The sequence below is a fragment of the Oncorhynchus keta genome, chromosome 19, assembly GCF_023373465.1.
Source record: "Oncorhynchus keta strain PuntledgeMale-10-30-2019 chromosome 19, Oket_V2, whole genome shotgun sequence".
Lineage (NCBI taxonomy): Eukaryota > Metazoa > Chordata > Actinopteri > Salmoniformes > Salmonidae > Oncorhynchus > Oncorhynchus keta.
Genome location: NC_068439.1, coordinates 12,145,821 through 12,166,888, shown reverse-complemented (window position 1 = coordinate 12,166,888; position 21,068 = coordinate 12,145,821). Strand labels below are relative to the sequence as shown.

Sequence of the window (21,068 nt, the reverse complement as noted above, 5' to 3'; positions counted from 1 at the left end):
TAGGACTGCTAGCTAGATAGAACTGCTAGCTAGGACTGCTAGCTAGATATGAGCTGCTAGCTAGATTTACATTTACATTTAAGTCATTTAGCAGACGCTCTTATAGATAGGACTGCTAGCTAGATAGGGGCTGCTAGATAGATAGAACTGCTAGCTAGTACTGCTAGCTAGATAGGACTGCTAGCTAGATAGAACTGCTAGCTAGATAGGGCTGCTAGCTAGGACTGCTAGCTAGATATGAGCTGCTAGCTAGATAGGACTGCTAGCTAGATAGGACTGCTAGCTAGGACTGCTACCTAGATAGGACTGCTAGCTAGATAGGACTGCTAGCTAGATAGGACTGCTACCTAGATAGGACTGCTAGCTAGATAGGACTGCTAGCTAGATAGGACTGGGCTCACTGGGGGCTGCTAGCTAGATAGGACTGGGCTCACTGGGGGCTGCTAGCTAGATAGGACTGGGCTCACTGGGGGCTGCTAGCTAGATAGGACTGGGCTCACTGGGGGCTGCTAGCTAGATAGGACTGGGCTCACTGGGGGCTGCTAGCTAGATAGGACTGGGCTCACTGGGGGCTGCTAGCTAGATAGGACTGGGCTCACTGGGGGCTGCTAGCTAGATAGGACTGGGCTCACTGGGGGCTGCTAGCTAGATAGGACTGGGCTCACTGGGGGCTGCTAGCTAGATAGGACTGGGCTCACTGGGGGCTGCTAGCTAGATAGGACTGGGCTCACTGGGGGCTGCTAGCTAGATAGGACTGGGCTCACTGGGGGCTGCTAGCTAGATAGGACTGGGCTCACTGGGGGCTGCTAGCTAGATAAGACTGGGCTCACTGGGGGCTGCTAGCTAGATAGGACTGGGCTCACTGGGGGCTGCTAGCTAGATAGGACTGGGCTCACTGGGGGCTGCTAGCTAGATAGGACTGGGCTCACTGGGGGCTGCTAGCTAGATAGGACTGGGCTCACTGGGGGCTGCTAGCTAGATAGGACTGGGCTCACTGGGGGCTGCTAGCTAGATAGGACTGGGCTCACTGGGGGCTGCTAGCTAGATAGGACTGGGCTCACTGGGGGCTGCTAGCTAGATAGGACTGGGCTCACTGGGGGCTGCTAGCTAGATAGGACTGCTAGCTAGATAGGACTGGGCTCACTGGGGGCTGCTAGCTAGATAGGACTGGGCTCACTGGGGGCTGCTAGCTAGATAGGACTGGGCTCACTGGGGGCTGCTAGCTAGATAGGACTGGGCTCACTGGGGGCTGCTAGCTAGATAGGACTGGGCTCACTGGGGGCTGCTAGCTAGATAGGACTGGGCTCACTGGGGGCTGCTAGCTAGATAGGACTGGGCTCACTGGGGGCTGCTAGCTAGATAGGACTGGGCTCACTGGGGGCTGCTAGCTAGATAGGACTGGGCTCACTGGGGGCTGCTAGCTAGATAGGACTGGGCTCACTGGGGGCTGCTAGCTAGATAGGACTGGGCTCACTGGGGCTGCTAGCTAGATAGGACTGGGCTCACTGGGGGCTGCTAGCTAGATAGGACTGGGCTCACTGGGGGCTGCTAGCTAGATAGGACTGGGCTCACTGGGGGCTGCTAGCTAGATAGGACTGGGCTCACTGGGGGCTGCTAGCTAGATAGGACTGGGCTCACTGGGGGCTGCTAGCTAGATAGGACTGGGCTCACTGGGGGCTGCTAGCTAGATAGGACTGCTAGCTAGATAGGGGCTGTAATCCTGCCACTCACGTGTGGAAGTTGGCATCTACATACCCCCTATATACTGTAGACTGGCCAGCTATGTAGACACAGTGGACCTAGGACACTCAGTCTCTGTCCGCTTGTACCCTTTCCCATCAAAGCGTAGACAGGTCAGCTCATATTATTTTGTTGGCAGACACACACGCTAGTCATTTGTTGAATGACTGAAATGATGCTCTCTCATAGGCTGTTGCCAGGGTTGATGGACCAAGCCCCCTTGGGTGTCTGTGAATAGCTGCTAGGAGCCAATCAGAGCAGCTGTAGGAGGTGGGCAGGGGCAGGGGGCGGCAGAGGACACACGCCAGATTAGAGAGGTTAAATAAATGAGGGATTAAACACCTGAGACTCATCTCTTTATCTACCCTACTCACAAGCAGCTGACAGGAAGGGACCGAGGGACTCTCTCTGTGTGTGTGTGTGTGTGTGTGTGTGTGTGTGTGTGTGTGTGTGTGTGTGTGTGTGTGTGTGTGTGTGTGTGTGTGTGTGTGTGTGTGTGTGTGTGTGTGATTTAGAGAGTGGGAGTGTGACAGAGTTATAAATAGATGCATGATGAAATACACATCTTAGAATCAACTGTTAAAAACTACCAGAACCTACTGGATTCTCCAATGACATTTAATGAACTACAGGACAAAATACAAACCCTCCAACCCAAAAAGGCCTGTGGGGTTGATGGTATCCCACATGAAATGATAAAATATACAGACCACAAATTCCAATTGGCTGTACTAAAACTCCTTAACATCCTCCTCAGCTCTGATATCTTCCCTGGGATTAAACACCTGACACACTCATCTCTCTATCTACCCTACTCACAACTAGCTGACAGAGAAACTGTGTGTGTGTGTGTGTGTGTGTGTGTGTGTGTGTGTGTGTGTGCGTGCGTGCGTGCGTGCGCGTGCGTGCGTGCGTGTGCACGTGTGTGTGAGTAGCAGTGTGTGATCAGTCTGATTTAGAGGTGGTGTGACAGAGTTATAAATAGAATCAATGTGACTTCTCCTCTGGCTTTAAAGTCCTTGAGTGTGTGTGTTCTCTTTAAAATGTTCCTCTCATGTAGCCTGTATAACCCCGGCCTGCCCAAAAGGGTTCTTTGGCCGTCCCCACAGGAGACCCCTTTTTGGTTCCAGGTAGAACTCTCTGCGAAAAGGGTTCTACATGGAACTCAAAAGGGTTCTACCTGTGTGTGTGTGTGTGTGTGTGTGTGTGTGTGTGTGTGTGTGTGTGTGTGTGTGTGTGTGTGTGTGTAGTGTGTGTGTGTGTGTGTGTGTGTGTGTGTGTGTGTGTGTGTGTGTGTGTGTGTGTGTGTGTGTGTGTGTGTGTGTGTGTGTGTGTGTGTGTGTGTGTGTGTGTGTGTGTGTGTGTGTGTGTGTGTGTGTGTGTGTGTGTGTGTGTGTGTGTGTGTGTGTGTGTGTGTGTGTGTGTGTGTGTGTGTGTGTGTGTGTGTGTGTGTGTGTGTAGTGTGTGTGTGTATGTGTGTGTAGTGTGTGTGTGTATGTGTGCGTAGTGTGTGTAGTGTGTGTGTGTATGTGTGTGTAGTATGTATGTGTGTGTGTGTGTGTGTGTGTGTGTGTGTGTGTGTGTGTGTGTGTGTGTGTGTGTGTGTGTGTGTGTGTGTGTGTAGTGTGTGTGTGTATGTGTGTGTAGTGTGTGTGTGTAGTGTGTGTGTAGTGTGTGTGTGTGTATGTGTGTGTAGTGTGTGTGTGTATGTGTGTGTAGTGTGTGTGTGTAGTGTGTGTGTGTATGTGTGCGTAGTGTGTGTGTGTAGTGTGTGTGTGTATGTGTGTGTAGTATGTATGTGTGTGTAGTGTGTGTGTGTGTGTGTGTGTGTGTGTGTGTGTGTGTGTGTGTGTGTGTGTGTGTGTGTGTATGTGTGTGTAGTGTGTGTGTGTGTGTGTGTGTGTAGTGTGTGTGTGTGTATGTGTGTGTAGTGTGTGTGTGTGTGTGTGTGTATGTGTGTGTGTGTGTGTGTGTGTGTGTGTGTGTGTGTGTGTGTGTGTGTGTGTGTGTGTGTGTGTGTGTGTGTGTGTGTGTGTGTGTGTGTGTGTGTGTGTGTGTATGTGTGTGTGTGTAGTGTGTGTGTGTAGTGTGTGTGTGTATGTGTGTGTAGTATGTGTGTGTGTATGTGTGTGTAGTGTGTGTGTGTGTGTGTACCTGTCTGGCCACTCTCCTGGCCTCCCAGTAAGGTTTGGAGTCTTCTACAGGTCTGCCGATCCTCTTCACCTGCTCATCCAGCTTCACCGTGGCTTCCACCAGCACCGCGCGGAACCTCTGACGACAGTCCTACAGACAGACAGACAGACAGACAGACAGACAGACAGACAGACAGACAGACAGACAGACAGACAGACAGACAGACAGACAGACACACACACACACACACACACACACACACACACACACACACACGTTAGTAAAACACCAACAAATCTCCAGGAACCTTATATGTGTCACATTCTATCCTGTTCTATTGTCACCATGACAACAGACAGAGTGTTCATCTATACACAGTGTCATGTTATATTGTCACCGTGACAACAGACAGGGTGTTCTTCAGAGAGTATGTCTATGTAGCCATGTCTGTGCTGTTTTGTTTAGGTAGGTGATTTCTCCTCTCCATCCCGATTCACAAAACTGTGATAGTCAGGCTTCTTCCTCAAAAGAGCTGTGTCAAACTCAATACAACACTAACTCACTTAACCTAGCATGATAACTTTACATGAATCTGATTCACAAAGTTGGCACCACACACACACAAGCATAAACACCACCAGTCTGCAGACAGGAACATTACCCCTATGCTGTTACATATTCGTGGAAATATTACAGGGGAGAATCCCTTCTCTCGGTCCCTGCGTCACAATGTCTAAAATTAGGGGCTGAGAAATGTCTCTCTCCCTGTCAAAGAGGAGTGTGTGTGTGTGTGTGGTGCCAACTATGTGAATCAGATTCATGTAAAGTTACCATGCTTACCACATGTCCCTGATTGTGATGGACAGTCCCACATTCCTGTAGGCTACTAATCTGTTCCTCGAAATCATCCCGTTGTTCCGCATTTGGGTAACTTAAATGTGGTCACCCTAGATTTAAGGGCTGTAACACCTGCATCTTGTCCCCAGAAAGGGAGGGGGTAGGAAGAGAGGAGGAAAAATGGAGGGGAAAAGAGAGGGGGCGAGATGGAGGGGAAAAGAGAGGGGGAGAGATGGAGGGGAAAAGAGAGGGGGAGAGATGGAGGGGAGAAGAGAGGGGGAGGGGAAAAGATGGAGGGAAGAGATGGAGGGAGGGAGAGGGGAGATGGAGGGGAAAAGAGAGGGGAGACATGGAGGGGAAAAGGGGAGAGATGGGGGGAGACATGGAGGGAAAAGAGATGGAGGGGAAAAGAGAGGGAGATGGAGGGGAAAAGATGGAGGGGAGAAGAGAGGGGGAGAGATGGAGGGGAGAGATGGAGGGGAGGGGGGGAGAGATGGAGGGGAAAAGAGAGGGGAAAGATGGAGGGAGAAGAGAGGGGGAGAGGATGGAGGGGAAAATGAGGGGAAAAGTGGGAGAGATGGAGGGGAGAAGAGAGGGGAGAGATGGAGGGGAAAGAGAGGGGAGGGGGAGAGAGATGGAGGGGAGAAGAGAGGGGAGAGATGGAGGGGAAAAGAGAGGGGAGAGATGGAGGGGAGAAGAGAGGGGGAAAAGAGGGGAGAGATGGAGGGGGGGAAGATGAGGGGGGAGATGGAGGGAAAAGAGATGGAGGGAAAAGAGAGGGGGAGAGATGGAGGGGAGAAGAGAGGGGGAGAGATGGAGGGGAAAAGAGAGGGGGAGAGATGGAGGGGAAAAGAGAGGGGGAGAGATGGAGGGGAAAAGAGATGGAGGGGAAAAGAGAGGGGGAGAGATGGAGGGGAAAAGAGAGGGGGAGAGATGGAGGGGAGAGGGGGAGAGATGGAGGGGAAAAGAGGGGGGAGAGATGGAGGGGAAAAGAGAGGGGGAGAGATGGAGGGGAAAAGAGAGGGGGAGAGATGGAGGGGAAAAGAGAGGGGGAGACAAAAGAGAGGGGGAGAGATGGAGGGAAAAGAGAAGAGATGGAGGGGAAAAGAGAGGGGGAGAGATGGAGGGGAAAAGAGAGGGGGAGAGATGGAGGGAGAGAGAAGAGAGGGGGAGAGAAGGAGGGCAAAAGAGAGGGCGAGAGAAGAGAGGAGAGAGAAGGGAGCATTGAGGGGAAACTAGCTTCCTGTGACATCATCACACTTCCTCAATAGTTTCTGCGGTTTCACGTTTCAATCAGGTTTCAAGTTTTAATGTCACATGCACAAGTACAGTGAAATGCCTTTCTTGCAAACTCTAACCCCAACAATACAATAATGAATAACAATGTAACACAAAAATAATAACACACAGGGGCAGCGTAGCCTAGTGGTTAGAGCGTTGGACTAGTAACCGGAAGGTTGCAAGTTCAAACCCCCGAGCTGACAAGGTACAAATCTGTCGTTCTGCCCCTGAACAGGCTGTTAACCCACTGTTCCTAGACTGTCATTGAAAATAAGAATTTGTTCTTAACTGACTTGCCTAGTTAAATAAAGGTAAAATAAATAACAACAAGAGGAACATGATAAAGTAATCATACTCTACACAGGGTCAATCAGGTCCAGTGTCATATTGACAATGCACAGTGATACTGGAGTGATGGAGGTAGATATGTAGAGGGGTAAGGTGACAGGGATACTGGAGTGATGGAGGTAGATATGTAGAGGGGTAAGGTGACAGGGATACTGGAGTGATGGAGGTAGATATGTAGAGGGGTAAGGGGACAGGGATACTGGAGTGATGGAGGTAGATATGTAGAGGGGTAAGGGGACAGGGATACTGGAGTGATGGAGGTAGATATGTAGAGGGGTAAGGGACAGGGATACTGGAGTGATGGTGGTAGATATGTAGAGGGATACTGGAGTGATGGAGGTAGAGGGGGGACAGGGATACTGGAGTGATGGTGGTAGATATGTAGAGGGGTAAGGGGACAGGGATACTGGAGGGATATGTAGAGGGGTAAGGGGACAGGGATACTGGAGTGATGGAGGTAGATATGTAGAGGGGTAAGGGGACAGGGATACTGGAGTGATGGTGGTAGATATGTAGAGGTGGATATGTAGAGGGGTAAGTACTGGAGTGATGGTGGACAGGGATACTGGAGTGATGGAGGTAGATATGTAGAGGGGTAAGGGGACAGGGATACTGGAGTGATGGAGGTAGATATGTAAAGGGGTAAGGTGACAGGGATACTGGAGTGATGGAGGTAGATATGTAGAGGGGTAAGGGGACAGGGATACTGGAGTGATGGTGGTAGATATGTAGAGGGGTAAGGTGACAGGGATACTGGAGTGATGGTGGTAGATATGTAGAGGGGTAAGGTGACAGGGATACTGGAGTGATGGTGGTAGATATGTAGAGGGGTAAGGTGACAGGGATACTGGAGTGATGGAGGTAGATATGGAGGGGTAAGGTGACAGATACTGGAGTGATGGTGGTAGATATGTAGAGGGGTAAGGTGACAGGGATACTGGAGTGATGGAGGTAGATATGTAGAGCGGTAAGGGGACAGGGATACTGGAGTGATAGAGGTAGATATGTATAGGGGACAGGGATACTGGAGTGATGGAGGTAGATATGTAGAGGGGTAAGGGGACAGGGATACTGGAGTGATGGTGGTAGATATGTAGAGGGGTAAGGTGACAGGGATACTGGAGTGATGGTGGTAGATATGTAGAGGGGTAAGGGGACAGGGATACTGGAGTGATGGAGGTAGATATGTAGAGGGGTAAGGGGACAGGGATACTGGAGTGATGGAGGTAGATATGTAGAGGGGTAAGGGGACAGGGATACTGGAGTGAGGGAGGTAGATATGTAGAGGGGTAAGAGGACAGGGATACTGGAGTGATGGAGGTAGATATGTATAGGGGACAGGGATACTGGAGTGATGGAGGTAGATATGTATAGGGGTAAGGTGACAGGGATACTGGAGTGATGGAGGTAGATATGTAAGGTGACTAGGCATCAGGATATATGATAAACAGAGTAGCAGTATATGATGATTGTATGTGAGTGGGTGTGCGTGTGCAGTGTCAATGTATGTTCATATTATGTGTGTGTGTGTTGAGCGAATGATGGAGTGAGTGTTTGTATGTGTGTTGGAGTATCAGTGTGCGGAGTGTGAAGGGCCCTGTGAGTGTGAAGGGCCCTGTGAGTGTGTAGGGCCCTGTGAGTGTGTAGGGCCCTGTTAGTGTGTAGGGCCCTGTGAGTGTGTAGGGCCCTGTGAGTGTGTAGGGCCCTGTTAGTGTGTAGGGCCCTGTGAGTGTGTAGGGCCCTGTGAGTGTGTAGGGCCCTGTTAGTGTGTAGGGCCCTGTGAGTGTGTAGGGCCCTGTGAGTGTAAATAGAGACGGTGCAAAAATACAAAGGTCAACCCCAGATAGCCCATGTAGCCATTTTGTTAGCTATTTAGTTCTATTTTTTTTTAGCTATTTTGTTCTATTTTGTTAGCTATTTAGTTCTATTTTGTTAGCTATTTAGTTCTATTTAGTTAGCTATTTTGTTAGCTATTTAGTTAGCTATTTTGTTAGATATTTTGTTAGCTATTTTGTTAGCTATTTAGTTAGCTATTTATCAGTCTCATGACATGGGGATAGAAGCTGTTCAGGAGCCTGTTTTGGTGTCAGACTTGATGCTCCGTCACCGCTTGCCGTGCGGAAGCAGAGAAAACAATCTATGCGTTGGTTGGTTGGAGTCTTTAATGATTTTCTTGGTCTTCCTTTCACACCTCCTGATATAGAGAGGTCCTAGATGGCAAGGAGCTCTTCCCCGGGGAAGTACTGGGCTGTCCGCACCACACTCTGTAGCGCCATGCTATCGAGAGCGGTGCTATTCCCATGCCATACTGACTGTGTTGCAGCCAGTCAAGATGCTCTCAGTCGTACAGCTGTAGAAAGTTTTTGAGGATTTGAAGGGCCCATGCCAAACCTTTTCAACCTCCTGAGGGGCAAAAGGTGCTGTCGGGCCTTCTTCACAACTATGCTCGTTTGTGTAGACCATTTTAAGTTCTTAGTGATTTGGACACAGAGGAACTCTCGACCCGCTCCACCGCAGCCCCGTCGATGAGGATGGGGACGTGCTCGGATCTCTGTTTCCTGTAGTCCACAATCAGCTCCTTGGTCTTACTGACGTTGAGGGAGAGGTTGTTGTCCTGGCACCACACTGTCAGGTCATTGACCTCCTCCCTATAGGCTGTCTCATCGTTGTCAATGATCAGGCCTTACCACTGTAGTGTCGTCAGCAAACTTAATGATGGCGTTGGAATCGAGGCCTGGCCACGCAGTCTTGGGTGATGTCGTGGAAGATTCAGAATTTGTTGGTAACATATTTAAGATGTTTTATATTCATCAAATGTGTGTAAGTTACTTCTCATCAGAATGGTATTTTTGTATAATACTGTGGCGGGGTTGCAGTTATCTGTTCTATGTCAAGACTAAGTTGCATGGGCCACAGAGAGGGGAGAGGTCAAAGTGTCATCATGTGTAAACATATATTTTACTCCCTACCTTTCCCAGTGGGGAAAGGAGGGTTGCAGTGTCTGGGATCATTCTATGCTCCCTCTAATGTTGTTTCTATCTTAACCTATAGCCTCATTCTCCTCTCTGTGAGCTTGTCCAGGATTGTTTGTATTTAGGGTTGGTTGTATCTAAATGACAATTTGATATATGCCTGTTGATATGGAGGATTGGTTTATGGTTCTGGGGTTTGAGAAAGGAGACAAAGCTGAACAATGAATTATGTCTATGCTGACTGACTATGGGTGTTATTTGCTATTAAAGGATCTCAGTTGCATTGTAAGGGGGATCTCAGAGAATTCACTGAGAGACACTGAATTTATCTGAGAGTCACAGGATTGTGATAGAGCTCATATAATTAAAGATGGACTTTTATAACTAACTCTGACGTGTGTGTGTGGTTTGCTCCCATGATTTGGTAAATAGAGGAAATATCCACGACAATGAACAGGGAGTACAGGAGGGGACTAAACGCGCACCCCTGTGGGACCCCCGTGTTGAGGGTCAGCGTGGCGAGGTGATGTTGCCTACCCTCACCACCTGGGGGTCGGCTCATCAGGAAGTGCAGGATCCAGTTTCAGAGGGAGGGGTTCAGTCCCATGATCCTAAGCTTGGTGACGAGCTTGGAGGGGACAACGGTGTTGAACGCTGAGCTGTAGTCAATGAACAGCATTCTCACATAGGTGTTCCTCATATCTAGGTGGGTGAGGGCACTGTGGAGAACAATTGAGATCGCATCGTCTGTGGATCTCTTGGGGGCGGGTATGCAAGTTGGAGTGGGTCTAGGATGTCTGGGATGATGAAGTTGATGTGTGCCATAACCAGCCTCTCAGAACACTTCATGGGTGACGGAGATATGAGGTATCTGTGACATTCACTGAGGAGCAATGTTTACAATAAACATGCCGATAGTTTGTCTCTCTGGAAAAGAACACCTATTAAATCAGTGATCTGAAACATGTTTAACCCAATACTGACCAATGAACTCCTGATGTTGAAACGTAGCTTCCTGAAGTTGTTTTTGTGTTCCACCAAGCCAATGTCTCGAACCACAGTCCCTGACCCCTGGTCCCTCGCCCCTGGCCCCTGACCCCTGACCCCTGGTCCCTGTCCCCTGACCACTGTCCCCTGTCCCCTGTACCCTGTCCCGTGACCCCTGGCCCCTGACCCCTGACCCAGTCTTAAAACAGGACCCAACAATACTGTGCTTCCTAACAGTAATCCAAATGTCTTTCTAATAGCTGCTGCTCAGAGAGCGAGAGTAGACCTAGGGTTTAAAGGTCAGACGGCAAGACAGAGAGAGAGAGTAGACCTAGGGTTTAATGGTCAGACGGCGAGACAGAGAGAGAGAGTAGACCTAGGGTTTAAAGGTCAGACGGCGAGACAGAGAGAGAGAGTAGACCTAGGGTTTAAAGGTCAGACGGCGAGACAGAGAGAGAGAGTAGACCTAGGGTTTAAAGGTCAGACGGCAAGACAGAGAGAGAGAGTAGACCTAGGGTTTAAAGGTCAGACGGCAAGACAGAGAGAGAGAGTAGACCTAGGGTTTAAAGGTCAGACGGCAAGACAGAGAGAGAGAGAGAGAGAGAGAGAGAGAGAGGCCACACAGGCCCGTCTACCCTACAGGGGGAACTAGGGGGGCTCAGAGAGTCACCTTTTGTTTATAACGTAAACAACTTGACATACTTCGCATACCTCCCTTTCAGCCATTCTCTTTCTCTGAATTAGCTTCCTGGAAATATACAACAACATAATATACGTGTATAATACAGGTATTACATGTGTATGTCTATAACAAGATTTTCTTCCTGAAATACAAAGAATATGCTGACGTTTCCCCCAAGTACTCAATCTTTTCAGTAAACTGGCTCTCTTCTTCTCCCTCTCTCCCTCTACCCCTTCTCTCTCTCCCTCTTCCCTCTCTCACCCTCTCCCCCTTCCCTCTCTCCCTCTCTCCCCCTACCCTCTCTCCCTCTCTCCCCCTTCCCTCTATCCCTTATGGCTTTGGGGGTAGGAGCTGTTGAGAAGACTTCTGGACCTAGACTTGGCTATTCTAGACTCTTTCCAACGAAACCCAGAAGAGGAGAGGAGGTGGTTTAGAGGAGGAAAAGAGCGTATTTGTAATGTAACCCAGAAGAGGAGGTGGTTTAGAGGAGGAAAAGAGCGTATTTGTAATGTAACCCAGAAGAGGAGATGGTTTAGAGGAGGAAAAGAGCGTATTTGTAATGTAACCCAGAAGAGGAGATGGTTTAGAGGAGGAAAAGAGCGTATTTGTAATGTAACCCAGAAGAGGAGATGGTTTAGAGGAGGAAAAGAGCGTATTTGTAATGTAACCCAGAAGAGGAGATGGTTTAGAGGAGGAAAAGAGCGTATTTGTAATGTAACCCAGAAGAGGAGATGGTTTAGAGGAGGAAAAGAGCGTATTTGTAATGTAACCCAGAAGAGGAGATGGTTTAGAGGAGGAAAAGAAGATGTCAGATTTGGGATTGGCTGCTATTTGATTGGATTGGAATGAAAGGCTTTGGGCCAGTAACAGAAAGGGTCACTGGTTGGAATAGCCAAGAAAGTGACAAGTCTGTTCTTGTCACAAACGCACACAGACCCACCTCCAGCTCTGTCTCCCAGCGGTTGATGTCCTCTGTAGACTGGTTCAACTTGTCCAACTCCCCCTGTTTACACACAACACACAGGAGACAGGGAGGAGGGAAGGAGGCAAGGATAGGAGAGAGAAAAATGAAGAGGAAGGAAAAGAGAGAGGACAGAGAGCAAAAAGAAAGTGTTGTAAAATTACATGAAATGTGTTTAGAAAAGGCCAAAATACTCCTGTGCTGAGAAAGGACAAGCAAGGTATCTGATCTAGCCTATATAGGTATCTGATCTAGCCTATATAGGTATCTGATCTAGCCTATATAGGTATCTGATCTAGCCTATATAGGTATCTGATCTAGCCTATATAGGTATCTGATCTAGCCTATATAGGTATCTGATCTAGCCTATATAGGTATCTGATCTAGCCTATATAGGTATCTGATCTAGCCTATATAGGTGTCTGATCTAGCCTATATAGGTATCTGAACTAGCCTATATAGGTGTCTGATCTAGCCTATATAGGTATCTGAACTAGCCTATATAGGTATCTGATCTAGCCTATATAGGTATCTGATCTAGCCTATATAGGTATCTGATCTAGCCTATATAGGTATCTGATCTAGCCTATATAGGTATCTGATCTAGCCTATATAGGTATCTGATCTAGCCTATATAGGTATCTGATCTAGCCTATATAGGTATCTGATCTAGCCTATATAGGTGTCTGATCTAGCCTATATAGGTATCTGATCTAGCCTATATAGGTGTCTGATCTAGCCTATATAGGTATCTGATCTAGCCTATATAGGTGTCTGATCTAGCCTATATAGGTATCTGATCTAGCCTATATAGGTGTCTGATCTAGCCTATATAGGTATCTGATCTAGCCTATATAGGTATCTGATCTAGCCTATATAGGTATCTGAATTAGCCTATATAGGTATCTGATCTAGCCTATAACCTTGGTATCTGACCTAGCCTATAACCTAGGTATCTGACCTAGCCTATAACCTAGGTATCTGACCTAGCCTATAACCTAGGTATCTGATCTAGCCTATAACCTAGGTATCTGACCTAGCCTATAACCTAGGTATCTGACCTAGCCTATAACCTAGGTATCTGACCTAGCCTATAACCTAGGTATCTGACCTAGCCTATAACCTAGGTATCTGACCTAGCCTATAACCTAGGTATCTGACCTAGCCTATAACCTAGGTATCTGACCTAGCCTATAACCTTGGTATCTGACCTAGCCTATAACCTAGGTATCTGACCTAGCCTATAACCTAGGTATCTGACCTAGCCTATAACCTAGGTATCTGACCTAGCCTATAACCTAGGTATCTGACCTAGCCTATAACCTAGGTATCTGATCTAGACTATAACCTAGGTATCTGACCTAGCCTATAACCTAGGTATCTGACCTAGCCTATAACCTAGCTATCTGACCTAGCCTATAACCTAGGTATCTGACCTAGCCTATAACCTAGGTATCTGACCTAGCCTATAACCTAGGTATCTGACCTAGCCTATAACCTAGGTATCTGACCTAGCCTATAACCTAGGTATCTGACCTAGCCTATAACCTAGGTATCTGACCTAGCCTATAACCTAGGTATCTGACCTAGCCTATAACCTAGGTATCTGACCTAGCCTATAACCTAGGTATCTGACCTAGCCTATAACCTAGGTATCTGACCTAGCCTATAACCTAGGTATCTGACCTAGCCTATAACCTAGGTATCTGACCTAGCCTATAACCTAGGTATCTGACCTAGCCTATAACCTTGGTATCTGACCTAGCCTATAACCTTGGTATCTGACCTAGCCTATAACCTAGGTATCTGATCTAGCCTATAACCTTGGTATCTGACCTAGCCTATAACCTTGGTATCTGACCTAGCCTATAACCTAGGTATCTGACCTAGCCTATAACCTTGGTATCTGACCTAGCCTATAACCTTGGTATCTGACCTAGCCTATAACCTAGGTATCTGACCTAGCCTATAACCTAGGTATCTGACCTAGCCTATAACCTAGGTATCTGACCTAGCCTATAACCTTGGTATCTGACCTAGCCTATAACCTTGGTATCTGACCTAGCCTATAACCTAGGTATCTGACCTAGCCTATAACCTAGGTATCTGACCTAGCCTATAACCTAGGTATCTGACCTAGCCTATAACCTTGGTATCTGACCTAGCCTATAACCTAGGTATCTGACCTAGCCTATAACCTAGGTATCTGACCTAGCCTATAACCTAGGTATCTGACCTAGCCTATAACCTAGGTATCTGACCTAGCCTATAACCTAGGTATCTGACCTATAACCTAGCCTATAACCTAGGTATCTGACCTAGCCTATAACCTAGGTATCTGACCTAGCCTATAACCTAGGTATCTGACCTAGCCTATAACCTAGGTATCTGACCTAGCCTATAACCTAGGTATCTGACCTAGCCTATAACCTAGGTATCTGACCTATCCTATAACCTAGGTATCTGACCTAGCCTATAACCTAGGTATCTGACCTAGCCTATAACCTAGGTATCTGACCTAGCCTATAACCTAGGTATCTGACCTAGCCTATAACCTAGGTATCTGACCTAGCCTATAACCTAGGTATCTGACCTAGCCTATAACCTAGGTATCTGACCTAGCCTATAACCTAGGTATCTGACCTAGCCTATAACCTAGGTATCTGACCTAGCCTATAACCTAGGTATCTGACCTAGCCTATAACCTAGGTATCTGACCTAGCCTATAACCTAGGTATCTGACCTAGCCTATAACCTAGGTATCTGACCTAGCCTATAACCTTGGTATCTGACCTAGCCTATAACCTAGGTATCTGACCTAGCCTATAACCTTGGTATCTGACCTAGCCTATAACCTTGGTATCTGACCTAGCCTATAACCTAGGTATCTGATCTAGCCTATAACCTTGGTATCTGACCTAGCCTATAACCTTGGTATCTGACCTAGCCTATAACCTAGGTATCTGACCTAGCCTATAACCTTGGTATCTGACCTAGCCTATAACCTTGGTATCTGACCTAGCCTATAACCTAGGTATCTGACCTAGCCTATAACCTAGGTATCTGACCTAGCCTATAACCTAGGTATCTGACCTAGCCTATAACCTTGGTATCTGACCTAGCCTATAACCTTGGTATCTGACCTAGCCTATAACCTAGGTATCTGACCTAGCCTATAACCTAGGTATCTGACCTAGCCTATAACCTAGGTATCTGACCTAGCCTATAACCTAGGTATCTGACCTAGCCTATAACCTAGGTATCTGACCTAGCCTATAACCTAGGTATCTGACCTAGCCTATAACCTAGGTATCTGACCTAGCCTATAACCTAGGTATCTGACCTAGCCTATAACCTAGGTATCTGACCTAGCCTATAACCTAGGTATCTGACCTAGCCTATAACCTAGGTATCTGACCTAGCCTATAACCTAGGTATCTGACCTAGCCTATAACCTAGGTATCTGACCTAGCCTATAACCTAGGTATCTGACCTAGCCTATAACCTAGGTATCTGACCTAGCCTATAACCTTGGTATCTGACCTAGCCTATAACCTAGGTATCTGACCTAGCCTATAACCTAGGTATCTGACCTAGCCTATAACCTAGGTATCTGACCTAGCCTATAACCTAGGTATCTGACCTAGCCTATAACCTAGGTATCTGACCTAGCCTATAACCTAGGTATCTGACCTAGCCTATAACCTAGGTATCTGACCTAGCCTATAACCTAGGTATCTGACCTAGCCTATAACCTAGGTATCTGACCTAGCCTATAACCTAGGTATCTGATCTAGCCTATAACCTAGGTATCTGACCTAGCCTATAACCTAGGTATCTGACCTAGCCTATAACCTAGGTATCTGACCTAGCCTATAACCTAGGTATCTGACCTAGCCTATAACCTAGGTATCTGACCTAGCCTATAACCTAGGTATCTGACCTAGCCTATAACCTAGGTATCTGACCTAGCCTATAACCTAGGTATCTGACCTAGCCTATAACCTAGGTATCTGACCTAGCCTATAACCTTGGTATCTGACCTAGCCTATAACCTAGGTATCTGACCTAGCCTATAACCTAGGTATCTGACCTAGCCTATAACCTAGGTATCTGACCTAGCCTATAACCTTGGTATCTGACCTAGCCTATAACCTAGGTATCTGACCTAGCCTATAACCTAGGTATCTGACCTAGCCTATAACCTAGGTATCTGACCTAGCCTATAACCTAGGTATCTGACCTAGCCTATAACCTAGGTATCTACGCCACTATGTACTGCATTGAACATTCAATTTTGTGAATAGTGATTGTTATATTGTTGTTTTAAATTACGACTATCCCAATCTAATCATCGCATTAGGAATAGTAGGCTATCTTACACACAGCACCAGTCAAAAGTTTGGACATACCTACTCATTCAAGGGTTTTTCTTTATTTTTTAAAACTATTTTCTACCTTGTAGAAAAATACTGAAGACATCAAAACTATGAAATAACAAATATGGAATCATGTAATAACCCCCCCCCCCAAAAAAGTGTTAAACAAATCAAAATATATTTTATATGTGTGATACTTCAAAGTAGCCACCCTGTGTCTTGATCACAGCTTTGCACACTCTTGGCATTCTCTCAACCAGCTTCATGAGGTAGTCACCTGGAATGGATTTCAATTTACAGGTGTGCCTTGTTAAAAGTTAATTTGTGGAATTTCTTTCCTTCTTAATGCGTTTGAGCCAATAAGTTGTGTTGTGACATGGTAGTGGTGGTATACAGAATATTGCCCTATTTGGTAAAAGACCAGGTCCATATTATGACAAGAACAGCTCAAATAAGCAAAGAGAAACGACAGTCCATCAGTACTTTAAGACATGAAGGTCAGTCAATTCTGAAAATGTCAAGACATTTTTAAGTTTCTTCAAGTGCAGTCACAATAAACCATCAAGCGCTATGATGAAACTGTCTCTGATGAGGATCGCCACAGGAATGGAAGACCCAGAGTTACCTCTGCTGTAGAGGATAAGTTCATTAGAGTTAACTGCACCTCAGACTGCAGCCCAAATAAATGCTTCAAGAGTTCAAGTAACAGTGTAACTAACGCCTGTCGTCGGGCAGAGTGGACCAAAGCGCAGCGTGAAGTGTTCATGATTATTTTTATTATCAAAAAAACACTCAAACAAAGTAACAAAATGAAAGCGACCAGTTCTGTCAGGTAACAGAGACTAAACAGAAAATAACTACCCACAAAACACAGGTGGGAAAAAGCTGCCTCAGTGTTGATCCCCAATCAGACACAACGATAGACAGCTGCCTCTGATTGGGAAACATACTCGGCCAAAACAAAGAAATAGACAACATAGAATGCCCAACCCAAATCACACCCTGACCTAACCAAATAGAGAAATAAAACGTCTCTCTAAGGTCAGGGCGTGACAAACAGACACATCTCAGTATCAACTGTTCAGAGGAGACTGGGTGAATCAGGCCTTCATGGTTGAATTGCGGAAAAGAAACGGGGAAAAGATGACCAGGAGCTGGATAAATGGGGAATAGATGACCAGGAGCTGGATAAATGGGGAAAAGATGACCAGGAGCTGGATAAATGGGGAAAAGATGACCAGGAGCTGGATAAATGGGGAAAAGATGACCAGGAGCTGGATAAATGGGGAAAAGATGAAAGATGATAAATGGAGAAAAGATGACCAGGAGATGGATAAATGGAGAAAAGATGACCAGGAGATGGATAAATGGAGAAAAGATGACCAGGAGATGGATAAATGGGGAAAAGATGACCAGGAGATGGATAAATGGAGAAAAGATGACCAGGAGATGGAAAATGGGGAAAAGATGACCAGGAGCTGGATAAATGGGGAAAAGATGACCAGGAGATGGATAAATGGGGAAAAGATGACCAGGAGATGGATAAATGGGGAAAAGATGACCAGGAGATGGATAAATGGGGAAAAGATGACCAAGAGCTGGATAAATGGGGAAAAGATGACCAAGAGCTGGATAAATGGGGAAAAGATGACCAGGAGCTGGATAAATGGGGAAAAGATGACCAGGAGCTGGATAAATGGGGAAAAGATGACCAAGAGCTGGATAAATGGGGAAAAGATGACCAGGAGATGGATAAATGGGGAAAAGATGACCAGGAGATGGATAAATGGGGAAAAGATGACCAGGAGATGGATAAATGGGGAAAAGATGACCAGGAGATGGATAAATGGGGAAAAGATGACCAGGAGATGGATAAATGGGGAAAAGATGACCAGGAGCTGGATAAATGGGGAAAAGATGACCAGGAGCTGGCTAAATGGGGAAAAGATGACCAGGAGCTGGATAAATGGGGAAAAGATGACCAGGAGATGGATAAATGGGGAAAAGATGACCAGGAGCTGGATAAATGGGGAAAAGATTACCAGGAGCTGGCTAAATGGGGAAAAGATGACCAGGAGATGGATAAATGGGGAAAAGATGACCAGGAGATGGATAAATGGGGAAAATCAATATAATAATCAATCAAAAACAACACTGTCTGTTGTTTTTGCTGTAAGCTCTTTTCTACAGTAGACTACAAAATAATAAATGAAGGCGTGAATGACTGGTAAAATATCAACGCCATTCTGAAACCCCATGAGGGTCGTCCTGAACACACAGATAATATGATTAAGTGGAGAGAACTTGATCTGCCCCTAAATCGGGGACAGAGTCTTGACCAGATATTTTTTTTAAACTGCACTGTCGGTTAGGGGCTTGTCAGTAAGCATCACACTGAAAGGTGTATTCGGCGCATGTGACTAATAACATTTGATTTGATTTGATACAAATGACAATTTTGTGGTCTGAAAGAAAGAGATGGCGCGATGTCCTTACATGTTTAATAAGTGTCACCCAGTCTCTGTCTGAAAGAAACCTAGCATTCAGGGGTTCATCAGACAAACTCTTCCAACCAGATAATGGAAACTTCCTGAAAGACGTTGAATTACTGGCAAAATGTAACCCAGTTATGCAAAATCATCTCAGCAAAAATTAAAAATGGAGAGACGCATGCTCATTACCTTGGGAAGCGCACACAGAATGAGCTGATACAGAGTGTGAGTGACAAGAATCCGGAAGCAATAGTGACTCAAGTAAGAGACTCAAAGTACTTCTCCATTTATCTTGGACTGTACACCCGACATTAGTCACCCGGAACAAATGTCCATTATTCTGAGAAGCGTGGCTTTAAAAGGAAAGCCAGAGATCAAGGAGCACTTCCTCTGCTTTGTGAATATTGAGGTTACAACAGGTCTGAATCTGTCCACTGTCGTCTTAGATAAGCTGAACGAGATGAAGATTCCATTTGAAGATTGCAGAGGGCAAGCTTATGATAATGGGGTCAACATGAAGCTTATGATAATGGGGTAAACATGAAGCTTATGATAATGGGGTCAACATGAAGCGTATGATAATGGGGTCAACATGAAGCTTATGATAATGGGGTCAACATGAAGCTTATGATAATGGGGTCAACATGAAGCTTATGATAATGGGGTCAACATGAAGCTTATGATAATGGGGTCAACATGAAGCTTATGATAATGGGGTCAACATGAAGCTTATGATAATGGGGTCAACATGAAGCTTATGATAATGGGGTCAACATGAAGCTTATGATAATGGGGTCAACATGAAGCTTATGATAATGGGGTCAACATGAAGGGCAAGTATGATAATGGGGTCAACATGTGTTCATCCCAGCGTGTTCATCCCATGATAATGGGGTCAACAAACCTGTGTTCATCCCAGCTTATGATAATGGGGTCAACATGTGTTCAAGGGCAATACTCTAAACCTTGCACCATACTCTAAACCTTGTGTTTATCCCATGTACAGGCCCCAGACTGTGTTCATCCAAAATACATCCCAGAGCCGTGTTCATCCCATGTGGAGCACATACTCTAAACCTTGTGTTCATCCCATGTGGAGCACATACTCTAAACCTTGTGTTCATCCCAAACCTGTGTTCATCCCATGTGAGCACATACTCTAAACCTTGTGTTCATCCCATGTGGAGCACATACTCTAAACCTTGTGTTCATCCCATGTGGAGCACATACTCTAAACCTTGTGTTCATCCCATGTGGAGCACATACTCTAAACCTTGTGTTCATCCCATGTGGAGCACATACTCTAAACCTTGTGTTCATCCCATGTGGAGCACATACTCTAAACCTTGTGTTCATCCCATGTGGAGCACATACTCTAAACCTTGTCATGCAGATGCTACCAAATCTTCAAAATATGCAGTTGGGTTTTTTGGGCATGTGCCAACGCTCTTCACCTTCTTTTCAGCTGGCACACAAAGATGGAGTGTTTTGAAGAAACACGTGAACATAACTGTGAAGTCATGGAGTGACAGAAGATGGGAGAGTAGGCTTCAAAGTGTTCATGCAATCAGGTATCTGTCACGCCCTGACCTTAGAGATGTTTTTTATTCTCTACTTTGGTTAGGTCAGGGTGTGACTAGGGTGGGCAATCTATGTGTTCTATTTCTTTGTTGGCCAGGTATGGTTCCCAATCAGAGTCTATCGTTGTCTCTGATTGGGGATCATACTTAGGCAGCCTGTTTTCCACCTGAGTTTGTGGGATGTTGTTTTTGCATAGTAGCTGTATAGCCCTGCAGAACTTTATGTTCGGTTTTGTATTTTTAATTATTTTTTTTGTGTTAATTTGAAATAAATGTAAGAAGTTCGCCAACCATGCTGCACGTTGGTCTAATTCATCTCTAAACGATCGTAACAGTATCAGGCTTCTGAGGTTCGGGAGGTATTACTGGACGCCAGACAGACGATCAACGATCCTGTGGCTAAAGTGGAGGCACAAGCACTTGCAGAGGAAGTTGGATCCTACCACTACTTGATTTGCTGTGTCGTATGGTGTGAGATACTGACAATGTCAAACAAGGTAAACATGCTCCTCCAATCCGCCTCAATGCAGTTGGATATCATAGTGAATTTCATCTCAAATGCAAAGGCCTCCCTCACTACATACTGGGAAACTGGATTCTCTGAGGCCCAGAGAGCAGCCAAAAGCATTTGTGAAGAAATGAATGTGAAGGCTGTTCTGAAAGAGAAGAGACTGAG

The 21,068-nt window shown here is 46.1% G+C and overlaps 1 protein-coding gene across 50 annotated transcripts in view; it reads right to left on the bottom strand.

Annotated features, from left to right (window-relative positions):
• Positions 1 to 21,068, bottom strand: part of LOC118377861 (SH3 domain-binding protein 5-like) — a 42,257-nt gene that overhangs the window by 18,233 nt on the left and 2,956 nt on the right. For all 50 annotated transcript variants that reach the window (XM_052469606.1, XM_052469607.1, XM_052469603.1 and 47 more), the window contains exons 2-3: positions 11,921 to 11,983; positions 3,895 to 4,023 (exon numbers count right to left, since the gene is read on the bottom strand). In XM_052469606.1, coding sequence (XP_052325566.1) covers positions 3,895 to 4,023; positions 11,921 to 11,983 — 192 coding nt within the window. The remainder of the gene's footprint in view (positions 1 to 3,894; positions 4,024 to 11,920; positions 11,984 to 21,068) is intronic.